Source organism: Anoplopoma fimbria, chromosome 4 (assembly GCF_027596085.1).
Source record: "Anoplopoma fimbria isolate UVic2021 breed Golden Eagle Sablefish chromosome 4, Afim_UVic_2022, whole genome shotgun sequence".
Classification (NCBI taxonomy): Eukaryota; Metazoa; Chordata; class Actinopteri; order Perciformes; family Anoplopomatidae; genus Anoplopoma; species Anoplopoma fimbria.
Window position 1 is genome coordinate 6,055,699 of NC_072452.1, and position 14,961 is coordinate 6,070,659.

The following is a 14,961-nucleotide window of genomic DNA, read 5'->3' on the forward strand; positions in this document are numbered from 1 at the left end:
AAGGTCAAATGTTTCAGATTAAATAGCTCAGGATGATTGAAGACTGGTGGGAAGACGTTGTGAGTTCAATCCTCATGAGTCATGGTGAATTTTGAGGTCCAAAATCGTAAATGAAGTCAAATATGACATTTAATATAATTTTATAGCATACTTTATATAAGGAGCCCTAATACTATTCCATAGAAATACTTTATTGTTACATTGTTTTTATTCTGACACTTGGAATACTATACTTTACATTTTTTATGGCATACGATATTATTCCGTTTTCTATATCCTGACATTATTGCAACATTTTTATGGCTTGACTTTGTTATGATTTAATATAATTGCTATGACATTTTCTATGACTTTTTCTGACACACTATAAGATAATAATTTAATGACCTTTCTCTGGCATACTATATAATCACTTTTTTAATAGCAAACCATATTCTGATATTCATCACATCATTTTTTATGCAACACAATTCTTTCTTTTGGTCTGTACAACATTCCTCTTTCCCAGATGTCATCCATTAAGGTTGCATATCTAGAAATTTTCAAAATAAAAGCACCTGTAAATATACTATAACAAACTAAATACTACTATACTATCAATCTAGTGATAGGTCATTATTAGCACATTTACTCCTACTTAAATTGGATAATACTGCTCAACAATAGCAACGTTACAGTATTTGAGCAGTTGCTATGAGAGTCGATGACAGAAAGAGCTGCATCATTTTACTGTCAATTAAAACTATGCCATAAATAGTAAAACTTTTGCTGAACTTGTTACACACACATTGATTAATTACATTACAAACCACATTCAAGCAAGAAAAAATATATCAACAGAATCATGTATGAAGTCTGTGCTGTAACTTTCAATATCACACAGCAAGGGAAACAATTGACGACCATTAGCAACGCACATTAGACATTTAACTGCAAAGCTTTGTTATTTAAATTAATTAGTTTTTTATATTCTACTATCTAACATTAATTGTGAGTATTGTGTTATTATCAGATGCTGTTGCCCTCCTGCCTATCCGCCACTATCTTTTTCTCTCCTCCTGATGTTGTTCATGAGCTTGTACCATGGCCTTCACACTTGGCGCATTTGCTAAATGTTTGTCCGCAGGCCGGTTGATTTCCTCTGACAACACCAGCAGGAAAAGCATAACAAAAGCGAAATAAAAACGCCTTTACAGTAATGTCTTGTTTTTGTGTTTTTCCCACAATAATCTCTTCTTTTTGTTAATTAGAATGAGGCAACAATGTTCAGGGCTTGAATAATGAACAGGCCTTGATACAGATTTGATTTGTACAAACTGAAACCCATCAAAGTACACTAATCACTATTTCTAGAATATCTCTGGAATGCTGTGTTCAAGAAACTCACTTTGAATTGTAGCTTTCCAATTAGTGTCCTCTTCAGGAGCTTGGTAATCCAGCATGGGACAACAGTGTTTTTAAGAGACCTTATAAAACTAATAAATCCTTCAATGAATATGATAAGTTATGCATTTATTGGTGTTGAAAGGAGTCTTTGTTGACATTAGCCATTAGCTGAGGCCTCCTGAAGGCCTGATTTATTCCATGATGCAGAAGGTCGAGTCTGACGACAGATCAGAAGCTGTGTTCACATTAAAACTATGGATGTGTTGATTACTGAGCTTGTGTGCAACAGACAGTAAGACAGCTGATCTAAGAGGCAACGCGGCATTAGCATAACATGACATTCACCCAATCTAAGTATCATGTAGAGCTGTGTTGTTTGGGCAACAACTGAAATAATAGGTAGATTATATAGATATGACATATCCTAACTATGATAAACAATTTACAATAATAAAGTTGTCATATCTGTTTCTGTTTTTACATTATCATCAAGGCCTAGAAGAACAATTTTCTAAAGCTAAAAGTCTTGTACACTGTTGGTTGTGTGATTTGAATAAATATGGGATTCATTTTCCATTTTTTGTTTTTCTTTTGTATTTATGGTGGTATAACAAATACATTCATGTGACATAACTGTAGCATTCATCTAATTTTACAGTTTTACCTGAAAAATGAGATGTAATTATTTATTATTAATAATAATAAATAACGTGATTGTGCATTCAAGTGTCTAAGTTATACATGCATTATTACAAAAGGAGATCAGGCAGACCAAAAAAAGGAGAAATATCTCAGGGTTTGAAAACCAAAATGAAGTGTCTCAGTATGGAGTCAGTCTTGTCTGATATATATTAAGGGGTATGGAAGTTGGAATGTTGTATCTTATTTTAATTTTTACTTATTTATTTCTTATAATTTGTAGCAAATTACACAGAGAATAAATGGAGAGTATGGAAATGAGACTAACTTAAAAACTAAACAGAATCTCTAAATATATCAAATCTTTAAAAGGGGTAACAGTATTTATTATAGTGGAGCATCTAGCTTAAACATGGTAAGGGGAGATACATTTTGAAATCTTGAGCTCCACAGGGTTAAGTAGAGTTTACATTTTACTTTTGATACATCTCCAAAAGTCCCAATGTCCTCCTGAAGAGGACCGGTGAGAGTCCAGTCCACTCTGGCTCATTGTTATGGCAGGATATGATCTTACATTTACAAGAACATGCAGCCCTGCATTACAAAATATAAATACATCTGAGAATAGTTCTTAAATGTATATTCTGAAATTATTAAAAAAACATTCCTTAATATTTTTTCCCCCCAAGCGTGTGTCTGCACTCAACCAAAACAACATCATTGACACACTTTTGAAGGTCAAGCTGAACTTTATTTTCATCAACGACTCTGGACATTATAAAAATAAATAGATGATTCAGTCAGTGGATCATAATACAAATTGTTATCAAAATTATGTATCAGCCAGAATGAAGAATTAAACACATGCATAATCACCATTTCGTCGACGTATACATGTTCTGAATACTTCCCTCCATTAGCAACTAACTAAATCTGTTTAGCATCAGAACCTGTTGACGGTATAGAAAATCACCATTGAAATTAGACAGCTATGCAGGTTGAATATGCTTCTCTCGGATGTTTTCAGCGATAGCTTGACCCAAAGAGTGTTCAGTGACCATCTTCTTGATCCAATCCGTGTTTTTCAATGTAGCGTCTATAAGAGAAAGAAACAGGATGAATCAGTCTTTTACCTGCTTTGTAAGAGTTGTTTAATCTGTCAATAAATTTACCATACACACATCTGGTGTAGATGGTTAATGTGAAACAAACCCTTCATTACAGGCAGTGCATGTATCCCTTTTCTATCTGCTTTAATCAATGTGGTCCTGTCGGTGCTTTTCTGGACCAAATTCAATGGTAAAACTTATCAGACAGATCTTAAAAGAGCTTTTTCACCTTAAATATAACGTACATCCAAATTATTTTTGTCCTAGAGTTACAGTTTGTCCGATATTTGAACATGAATACTGTATGTATCAATGAAGCACTAACACTGAGGCTCACTGGGAATATATTTTTCAATGACCATAACTATTCCTATCAGTTCTTGAACCTATAAAAATTGTTTTGGCCACTGGGGGGCAACACCACAAGCTTTACACAACATTGTCATAAATCATAAAAGTTGTTGTGGCAAATACATATTTACACAGCCAGCAGTTACAGAGGATCATTAGAATTCATTTGAAGGTGTGTTTCAGGTGACCTCACAAATGTAGGTTCCAATATTCACTCTTCTTTTGGCTTTGTTTTGCTCTCCACCAATTCCAGATAAGAATATCTGGCTCAGCAAATGTTCCACAATTATCACTAAATTTGTCTAAGCTGGACACTAAGTTTGTCTGGCATTTGTCAACTGAAAAGGGGGTGGGGGGGGGCTGCTGAGACTGGACACAAAGCTGATGAGTGTTGAGAGGGAGCCCAAACAGTTAAGTTGAGGGCCATTAAAAAAAAAAAAAAAAAAAAACAACAAGCTGAAAGATGCTGAAAAGCTCCGTGGAGCTGAGGAGAGCTACAGAGTTGGATAATGACTCTTGAGGGTTTGTCAGTACGATTGACCCCTTTCAATGATGTTCTGCTTCATGCTGGATTTCAGAACAAATCTGTAGGATCTAAATTAGTGACAACAGGAGTATTTTTACATAAGATTTCTGTCTGGAGCAGCTTAAACGCTATGTAGAATCAGTATGTAGCGACAGACATGACCCTAAAAAATATCTCAGAGCAAATTAATATTGCACAACTGTTGTTCACAACTGCCAGATGTTGCACATAATGAAGCAGCTTTGGCTTTTTCTCTGCGGTGTCCTATTAACATGAGCTGAACGGACATAAAGTACTTTCAAATAGTCCAGACATTTGTTTAAAACAATAGTTGAGGGATTAATGGAAGAATTAATTCCACCATGTAAAGCTGGCCTTTTTGCCATAACTGCTGCAAGATTAACAAAAAAGATGCTATTCTAGCAAATAATACAATAATATAATGCATGATGTAATGACGTAACATTGCCAATAGCGGTAAATCCTCACCTTCTTGCAAAATTATAGAGCGCTTCTTTTCTCTCTTGGAGAGACAAATGTCTGTCAACTGGTGATCTCCCAAAAGATTTGGCAGCAGGCTGTGGAGAAAAAAAGGAATTATCAATTTACAAAAAAAAAAAAAACTGAAAAGTTGTTTCTATGCAACTTTAAACTCCCCAGTACTTTTCTAGTGAATATGAACTTCATATGTTTACATATGATTAAAATGGATCCTAAATGATAAATTGCCCATTTAGATATCAGCAGCATGAGAAATCGTCAAACCTTTATGGTGGGAGCAGGACCAGAGGAATAGGGGCTGTTCATAGAAGAACCAAAAGTCGACGTCCCGGTTGCTTCCATTGGACCTTCCTCCTTGTTCTCCAGCAGATTGGTTATGGTGGTGTCGACACAGTTGGTTTTTGCTGTGCACAATCAAGAGACAACCATAAAGGCATGACAATTCAAACCTTATTTTCTTCGTTTTTGAAGGGTGTGTTAACAACAGTTACATGCAGTGAAATAGGGCTCTACCTAGGTCCTTTGCGATGACATTCAGTGGGACATGAGGCAGTACGTCCTTCACCTGTTGGGCCATCTTAGCAATCCTATGATCATCTGTACCCAAACTCTGGACCATGAAACCGAGACCAATAGATCCAGGTCTGACACCTACGGTAAGGAAAAATAAAAGCCGTCACCAGACCCCCAAAAAAACTCAGAAACATACAAATGTGTACGTGTAGAGCATCCGGTGTTTTGTGTGTTCATGAAATTGACTTACTTGTCGATGTTTGTGGTACAGTGTGCCTTTTACGTTTGATGTGCTCTGCTTTATCAGCTTTAGTGATCTTGGTGGAGACCAAGCCAAGTTCACCTGCTAACAGCTGAAATTAAAAAGACACACATAAGACACACCTTTAGCGTACAACTGCAGATCATAGTAAAAAAGAAAAGTAATTTGGTGAAACAAAACATGTAGGGCTATTAGGGAACTATTTCCTGGGGTCAGGAAATTTGATAAATTTCATTAATTGTCTAACTGAATAACTTATTTGTTTTTTGTTGTTGTGAATTAAACCCATTATTAATCCACTCTACTGGCAAACATTGGTTTTACCTCCTGGACTTTGTTGGCAAACTCCTGCATGGACTCGCCATCTTGTCTGGATACTGGTGGGAGCCAACTGGGATGGAAATGAAAAACAAAGTAGAATTACTGCCTTGTGGTGGTTTGCCTCCGCCAACCAGTCTAGCTGCAGTTTATCCCTCCATGTCCGTCCAAAGTCTCATTACTTCATAATTTTATCCTTTTTAGACATTGTGTGTGAAATTAGCATAATTGGCATATGAATATGTTCTGTGAGGTTGCAGTGACCTTTGAACACTAAATTCGAAACAGTTTATCTTTGAGTCCAAGTAAATGTTTGTATCAAATTCAAAGAAATTCCCTCCAGGTGTTCCTGAGACAGCTGTCTCTGACACAAAGGCATAGAAGCAACATGTGAAATAACAATTATGCCAACAGAAAAGATCAAAGTCCATTTAAAAACTGAATTCAGACCCTGAGCACTAAATCATTATTTCTTAAAGTAATTTAGTTTTCAAACTCCTGCTCGTGAATCAACATTACTGGCAAGAGAAGATTAGCTGACGTTTTTCCATCAGCTTTTGTCTTTTTGGTCTCAGAGGATCTAGTTTACTTATACAATGCACATCTCCACAAAACTACCTCAGTTACATGGAAAATAAACAAAACTATTGGATTATTAATGATCATTAAGCTGCAGAATAAAAAAGCAATTGCTGATAGAAAAATTGATACAAATTATTTAGTACCTTACATGATACACTGTACATGGAACAAAAAATGTCCATAAGAGCTCCATCAGCCAGCTTGACTCAGGTGTGCTCTGTGGACAGACAAGATACAGTCAGGTCAATCACACTGTCACATTACAGCGTAGTTTGACAACACTCCTGCAACTGTAGCTTCTGCTGCACACAGCAACACAAGCTAAATTATTCTCGCTACCGAGATGAATGGATTAGGTTTAAGCAGCCTACACTAATCAGCTTTCTGTTACTTCCAGAAAAGTGCACTCATTTTGCAATGATTTCCCACAGCTGGGGTTGGACTATAAACACATTATTTTACCCCACTGGTTTCTTTCCTTCCTCTGTATATTAACATTTGGCATTCCAGGCATGTTACATGGTTTATAAGTCATTACCAACCACATTAGGAAATATCTTACACTCAGATATTCTAGATATTCAAACAGAAAATGCTGTTAATACAGAAAAAAAACATTGTTGTTAAAAGGTATTCATTTTATTTTGGTATCTTATCCCTGCACTCTTTGTTTTTTTTTCTTGGAAATGCAAGTTCATAAAAAATTACCAAAGCAATCAATGGTCTGGTCACCCGTAAGGCCACAGGTTGAATGGAATCAGTCAGTGAGAGAGGCCAGGAACTGAGAGGAGAAACATAGTTAGTATGTTAGTTAGTGACTCTGTATGCTGTGAACAGAAGCAAAATCTTTATCTTTTTTTTCAACTAAAGAGAAATAGAATTCTGAATATATGGAATTCTTTCTTTTAAAAATATGAATAAAGTAACATTGATAATCATGAGGAGAACAGCCTGTTAACTGTTGGAGTGTCTTGTACTTGGTACAAAAGATTTTAGTTTCTAGTGAAAACCTTAAGTAAACTTAAATTCAGAACTCTGCACACAAAAGCCTTAAAATGCTCTTCTTGATACTATTATGAAGTGCTCCTCACAGTTTTTTGGGGTTTCAGTGTATCTCTGAAACTATAGCGCACATGATTCTGAGCTACTCAAATTAAAGACAGAAATGAAACGATTTTGCAGCTGTTTTCACTTATTTACATCGATCTGCGCATAGAACTCTAGAGGGAAATTTGTGAGGGGAAACAACCGCCAAAGTAATTTATCTTTATCTCAGAGTGCCATGGAAGAGGAATGATAATTTAAAATCACTTTCTACACCCAAAGTCATGAGTATGAGGCCAAAACACTGCCTCCATCTGCAAATACTGATAGATCCCAGTTACTGCTTTACTCTTGTGCTGAAGGACTGATTTATTGATTGTTGGTAAATATGAACCACTATACAAAGCCATAAAAAAAGACAGCTAACGTAGAATTTGTGGGGAAAATGCTACATTTTCTCAGTGCGTCATTTTTTTTCTATTGGCATTGCATCGACCATTTCCCACTCACAAATAATAACTGTGTCGTCCTTATTGACATGAATCAAACACTGAGTAGATGGATCCTGCAACAGAAATGTTGTCACTAACCTGAACTTCAACAGGCCAGCACGGCCGTTTGTGGTGTCCTCTTCAGGAAACAGAAGCAACGGTGGGGTTCCTTCAGTGGAGCAGTACCTCTGAAGAGACTCTTCTACTGCTTCTTGGCCAGACGCTGAATGGATTTCCATGAAGCCTCTGGCCCAACACACAAAGCCTGTGGAGCCCTCTAACTGGGGCTAATGATCAAAAAGAGAAAGAGCAAACTCACCTTACAATGCATTTACTGTGTTTAACAGTGAAATACCTTTTTTTTTTGTTGCCCTGGTTAAACAAAACAACGATGAGATAGAAAGATCACTATGCGTGTAAGACTTTAATATGCTTCACGGACTAGTGCAACACTGTCTCCTCTGTTTCATCTGCAGCCATTGAAGTCAACATACATAACATCATTTCATCCTGCAAGCTCCTGTAGGAGAAAATTCACTGTGCTTCAAATATGACACGGACATGCAGATGATCTAAAAAAGATTGTAGCGTTCACAACTGTTATAATTTGAAGGATGCCGCAGTCCCATGTTTGAATACATTATATTTTCAAATATATGCTGCAAACAAATGTACGGTGGATTTAACAGAAAATCAATAGAAATTGCAAAACAAAATAAAAGTTTGTAGTTGCACCAGTTATTAACACAAATAGAAGCACAAATAAACTACAGACACTAGCCCAGTCATTTCATAGGGCTTATCTGTGACTATCAGCAGTGTGATATACAGCTTTGAATTAAACAGTGCAGCTTCTAGCATACACGTTGAAACAAACTAGTACAGGAAAGCATTCTTACGACTAGGGGGGATAAAATGTTTAAATCATCCTGCATAACACGGCTTTGCACATTTAAAATATAAACACTCACAGTATGGCAGGGGGTCAGAAGGTTGATTATGTTGTGGTCGAACTCCGTCACATGGTTGCATATGTACAGCTTGGTGTTTTTGTCTCTGGAGCGAGGGTTTTTCTGTCTCACGTGCATCCCCAGGACTGAGCACATGACCCTGACAATAAATCTAAGAGAACGATAAAATAAAGGTTAATGTAATCTTACATACAGTGGTGCCATTCACAAAAAAAAACAAAAAACAGCTCCCACAACAACATCCAGATAATTTACAGGGGCTGTTTACTTATATGTAACAATTATTCAATTCAACAGTCATCAACTTGAATTAAACATGGAAATAACTGGGAACCAGGGTCTCATTTAGAGGAGGTTATCGTGTTACAGACATATAACATATCAAATGGATCGAGGCTGTGTTTAATGCAGTCATTACTCATTATAGCTGTATAGAGGCCGCCATGCTGCAATTATTCTTAATGAATTGCCCAGAATGCAATATATAGCATGTTTACAGCCTAATCTACTGCTTGTACCTTAATTTTTATTAACACACACTTTTATATTACTAAGAATATGCATATTATTAATGACACACGTGTGGTTACTACAACAGTTTCTGCTATCACAACTACAAACAAGTAGAGAGTAAAATATGTTCTGAGAAAGATGTATAAGTTTAAATACTTGCCTTCTTACAAAACTCTCTGGAAGTGCACAGCTGACCAAGAACACATGAACACCAATAAAAATCCTCATCAACATCAAACAGATGCCAACTGGAGAGTAAATCAGCAACAGCAGGAGAACAACTGCATCTTTGGGAAACCTGTACATAGAAAAAATAAAATAAGATTCCATTTTTTTTTCTTCAAATGCAGTGAAACGTAGCAACAAACAAACTTTAATAGGAAGAACACATGCAAAAAAAGAGTGGAGTGCATTTATTTCAGTACTTTATGTAAGCGTCCAAATATCACTATAGTATAACACAATAACAAAAACTTTTGTTCCCCCATGTGTTGTATAGAATGCTATGCTAATGTTAAACAATGGCACACTCTGTTGAGAAACTGCAGGGCAGTAAAAAAAAATCTGTTTCCACTTACAGTACCAGTCAAAAGTTTGGACACACCTTCTCATTCAACTACTTTGAAGAATGTAAAATATAAAACATATTCTGGTTTGTTGAGCATTTGTTTGTTTACCACATAATTCCACATGTGTTCCTTCATAGTTTGGATGTCTTCAATATTAATCTACAATGTAGAAAAATCACCATTACTGCTCTTACTAGTGCAGTTTAACACAACATGTTGACTTGAGCCTCTTGTTTGTGTTACATATTCACAGCTGGATGCTTCTCTGCTGCATGCATGTGAGTGTATGTTTGGCATTAAACCACACTCGTTGTGACACGTGTCTGCCGTCACGTGATTGGCTGAGCAGTTAGGTGTTGGTAACATCTGAGCTCTGAGGGATCCTATTCCGGCCTGAAACCAGACACCAAAACCAGCTGTGCTGCTCACACAGGCCTCACGTCCCACATGGCCCATGTGTTTTACTGGGAGGCCTTCTGATGTGACGTCAAAGACCAACGTGTTGTAAGAAGTTGAGTCTTTTTTTTTTTTAGAAAACTTCCCTCTCAGCCATCCGAGTTACGTTAAAAGGTCACGATTTACGGCCCTGCAGGGTTAAGCGAGCTGAGGCAGTACGCGCTTGTAACGCTCTGAATGACGTCACGACAGCCAGAACATGTTTACGTTAACGTCACCGCCACACAGCTAACGATGCTAGCCGGCTAGCATCGTTAGCTGTGTGCTCATAAAAACATGTGACATGAGCCCACGGTCACAGCTGGCATCGACACATTGCACTTTAACATTACTGCACGAACAAACAACATGATGCACGGGGCTCATTGGCGTTAGCTGAGGCTGGATGCCAGCAGTAGCTAGCCCCCGTTAGCTCACTCACCGACGAAAGTCAAACATGTCTTCTATCCCTCGGGTCTCCATGTCTGCTATCGGACCTGCACGCTAAGAACACGACCTGATCCCCAAACATGCACCAGACATGCCGCTCACGACTCCACCGGTACAGTCCCCACGTGATTGCACTTTAAAGCTAAACGGTCTATTCCAGCCAGTTTAGAACGTTAGCTTAGCATTAGTCGAGAGGTGCTTCTGCCCGCGGTGCTAGCAGCGCTAGCGCCTGAGAGCCAGCAGCGACAACAACACCACGTCCGGTCGGAATCCTACAAAATAAAAGAGCCGTGGCTGTACATTTGACACGACTTTACAAGTTTTTGGGGGGGATTTGCCACATAAATGCAAATTAATACTCATCCTAACCTTGTTTTTTTTATTTGTATGTAGTATGTAGCCGTGAAAGAGAACCACTACAGGTCCTTAAAGCAGTGTATCTTATTCGGGTCATTTCCGGTGACAGGGAAAGCGTCGAAAGGTGACGGTGTTCTGTCGCCCTCTAGTGGCTGTATGTTAGTATTACTGTCATCGGCAGTAACTACAGTGGCGTGGTGTTTAGAGGAAGAGGTATATTACATTACATTACAGTCATTTAGCAGCTCAGGTACATGCTAATCAATAGTAATATTGAGTATTTAAAATTTGTCCAGCGAGATTGTATATAACAAAATTATTTGGTATGTAGAAAATGGGGGAATTAATAACAATTTCATCTGCCCAAATACTAGGCCTGTCAGATAGTATCAGTATAAACAGCATTGGTTCAGAAAAAGAATGGATGCATTTTATACGATATACCTTTTTATTTTTCAGTCACATAGTATATCATCAAAAACTGTGACTCATGTTACAACCCGGTTCTCAGGCTGCAACATGAAGGAGACAAGAAGGGTGTATATCTAATAAATAGGTACATTTATTTAACAAATACTATTAACAAATCACAATAACTAAACAAAGCCAACAAAACAGCAGCTGGGTCAGCCAAGGAAAAGCCCCACGAGGAGAGAGCCGGGCTTCCCTGTTCAGGTGCTGAGGGAGGGACTCTACGATGCTCAGGTGTGGCTCATCAGCAGCAATCAACAACCTGAAAGACAAAGAACCAGCAAACAGGAGACACACTCATTAAAGACTGGGAGATATATATATATATATATATATATATATATATACACACACCTTCTCATTCAATGGTTTTTCTTATTTATTTTTTTATTTTGTGTTTAATGTGGTTTAATGCCAAACATACACTCACATGGATGCAGCAGAGAAGCATTCAGCTGTGAATATGTAACACAAACAAGAGACATGCTCAAATCAACATGTTGTGTTAAACTGCACTAGTAAGATTAATATTGAAGACATCCAAACTATGAAGGAACACATATGGAATTATGCTCAACAAACCAGAAATGTTTTATATTTTACATTCTTCAAAGTAGTTGAATGAGAAGGTGTGAACAAACTTTTGACTGGTAATAATAGACATGCTCAAATAACATATTGTGTTATGTATATGTATATAGTAAGATTAATATTGAAGTATACATCCAAACTATGAATATACACATATGGAATTATGCTCAACAAACCATAATATGTTTTATATTTTACATTCTTCAAATATATATATATATATATATATATATATTCTAGTAAAACATATTCCATATGTGTTCCTTCATAGTTTGGATGTCTTCAATATTAATCTTACTGCAGTTTAACACAACATGTTGTATATATATGTATATATATGTATGTATATATACAGTGGGTACGGAAAGTATTCAGACCCCTTTAAATTTTCCACTCTTTGTTTCATTGCAGCCATTTGCTAAAATCGAAAAAGTTCATTTTTTTTCGCATTAATGTACACTCAGCAACCCATCTTGACAGAAAAAAACAGAAATGTAGAAATTTTTGCAAATTTATTAAAAAAGAAAAACTGAAATATCACATGGTCATAAGTATTCAGACCCTTTGCTGTGACACTCATATTTAACTCACATGCTGTCCATTTCTTCTGATCCTCCTTGAGATGGTTCTACTCCTTCATTGGAGTCCAGCTGTGTTTAATTAAACTGATTGGACCTGATTAGGAAAGGCACACACCTGTCTATATAAGACCTTACAGCTCACAGTGCATGTCAGAACAAATGAGAATCATGAGGTCGAAGGAACTGCCCAAGGAGCTCAGAGACAGAATTGTGGCAAGGCACAGATCTGGCCAAGGTTACAAAAGAATTTCTGCAGCACTCAAGGTTCCTAAGAGCACAGTAGCCTCCATAATCCTTAAATGGAAGAAGTATGGGATGACCAGAACTCTTCCTAGACCTGGCCGTCCAGCCAAACTGAGCAATTGTGGGAGAAGAGCCTTGGTGAGAGAGGTAAAGAAGAACCCAAAGATCACTGTGGCTGAGCTCCAGAGATGCAGTAGGGAGATGGGAGAAAGTTCCACAAAGTCAACTATCACTGCAGCCCTCCACCAGTCGGGGCTTTATGGCAGAGTGGCCCGACGGAAGCCTCTCCTCAGTGCAAGACATATGAAAGCCCGCATAGAGTTTGCCAAAAAACACATGGAGGACTCCCAAACTATGAGAAATAAGATTCTCTGGTCTGATGAGACCAAGATTGAACTTTTTGGCGTTAATTCTAAGCGGTATGTGTGGAGAAAACCAGGCACTGCTCATCACCTGCCCAATAAACCTGGCATCGGGGTGGATGACGCTGTCATCTACCTGCTACAAAGATGCCTTTATCACCTGGAAAAGGCTGGAAGCACTGTGAGAGTCATGTTCTTCGACTTCTCCAGTGCCTTCAACACCATCCAGCCTTTGCTTCTGAGGGACAAGCTGGAGCAGACCGGGGTGGACCAGTCTGCATGGATACTGGACTACCTCACCAACCGTCCACAGTATGTGAGGATAGGGGAGTGTGAGTCAGATCGGGTGTCCTGCAGCACGGGGGCCCCACAAGGAACCGTTCTGGCTCCATTCCTCTTCTCCATCTACACTTCGGACTTCACATATAACTCTGCTACCTGCCACCTGCAAAAGTTCTCTGACGACTCTGCATCGTCACCTCATCCCCGCCGGCGATGAGAGGGAATACAGAGAACTGAACCAGGACTTCATAGGATGGTGCCGGCGGAACTGCCTCCAGATCAACTCTGGTAAAACCAAAGAGCTGGTGGTGGACTTCCGCTGGGAAAACACTGTCCTCCGGAACCAGTGAACATCCAGGGACAGGACATTGAGATTGTGCAATCTTATAAGTACCTGGGTGTTCAGTTGAACAATAAACTGGACTGGACTAATCATTCAAATGCACTGTATAAAAAGGGAAGAGCAGACTCTATCTGCTGAGGAGACTGAGGTCCTTTGGAGTGCAGGGAGCACTCCTGAGGACTTTTTTCAACTCCGTGGTGGCATCAGCCATCTTTTATGGAGTGGTCTGCTGGAGCAGCAGCATCTCAGCAGCAGACAAGAAGAGACTGAACAAGCTTGTCAGGAAGGCCAGCAGTGTGCTGGGGTGTCCATTGGATACGGTGGAGGTGGTGGGAGACAGGAGGGTGATGGCCAAGCTGTCATCCCTGATGAACAACACCTCCCACCCCATGCAGGACGCCCTGGCAGCTCTGTGCAGCTCCTTCAGCCACCGGCTGCTTCACCCCCGGTGTGTGAAGGAGAGGTACCGCAGGTCCTTCCTTCCTGCTGCTGTCAGGCTGCACAACCAGCTCTGCTCCCAGCAGGACACATGACAATAAAAACACTGTGCAATAATAGTTAATATAGTTTTTTTTTTCTGTCTGTAAATATTATATTTCAGTTATTGTGTTTTTCTACTGTTTTTATTGCTTATTTATAATACTTGTTTTTTTATTTTATTTTTATTTTCATTTTTATTTTTATCTTTTCTTTCTTTACTATGTCTCTTGTGTGCACTTTAACTCTATGCTGCTGTAAGCCTGCAAATTTCCCCATCGGGACTAATAAAGGATTATCTTATCTTATCTTATCTTATCTTATACAATCCCAACAGTGAAACATGGTGGTGGCAGCATCATGCTCTGGGGGTGTTTTTCAGCTGCAGGGACAGGACGACTGGTTGCAATTGAAGGAAAGATGAATGCGGCCAAGTACAGAGATATCCTGGAAGAAAACCTCCTCCAGAGTGCTCAGGACCTCAGACTGGGCCGAAGGTTCACCTTCCAACAAGACAATGACCCGAAGCACACAGCTAAAATAACAAAGGAGTGGCTTCGGAACAAGTCTGTGACCATTCTTGACTGGCCCAGC

The 14,961-nt window shown here is 38.6% G+C and overlaps 1 protein-coding gene across 1 annotated transcript; it reads right to left on the minus strand.

Annotated features, from left to right (window-relative positions):
- Window positions 1–2,738: 2,738 nt before the first annotated feature.
- Window positions 2,739–10,904, minus strand: aup1 (AUP1 lipid droplet regulating VLDL assembly factor). Its single transcript, XM_054597526.1, has 12 exons — window positions 10,653–10,904; window positions 9,367–9,504; window positions 8,694–8,844; window positions 7,822–8,009; window positions 6,896–6,968; window positions 6,331–6,404; window positions 5,612–5,678; window positions 5,276–5,378; window positions 5,026–5,163; window positions 4,777–4,916; window positions 4,501–4,589; window positions 2,739–3,121 (listed from the first exon to the last, which is right to left on the minus strand). The coding sequence occupies exons 1-12, from the start codon at window positions 10,691–10,693 to the stop codon at window positions 3,076–3,078; spliced, it is 1,248 nt and encodes a 415-aa protein (XP_054453501.1). The 5' UTR covers window positions 10,694–10,904; the 3' UTR covers window positions 2,739–3,075.
- Between the last annotated feature and the right edge of the window lie 4,057 nt (window positions 10,905–14,961).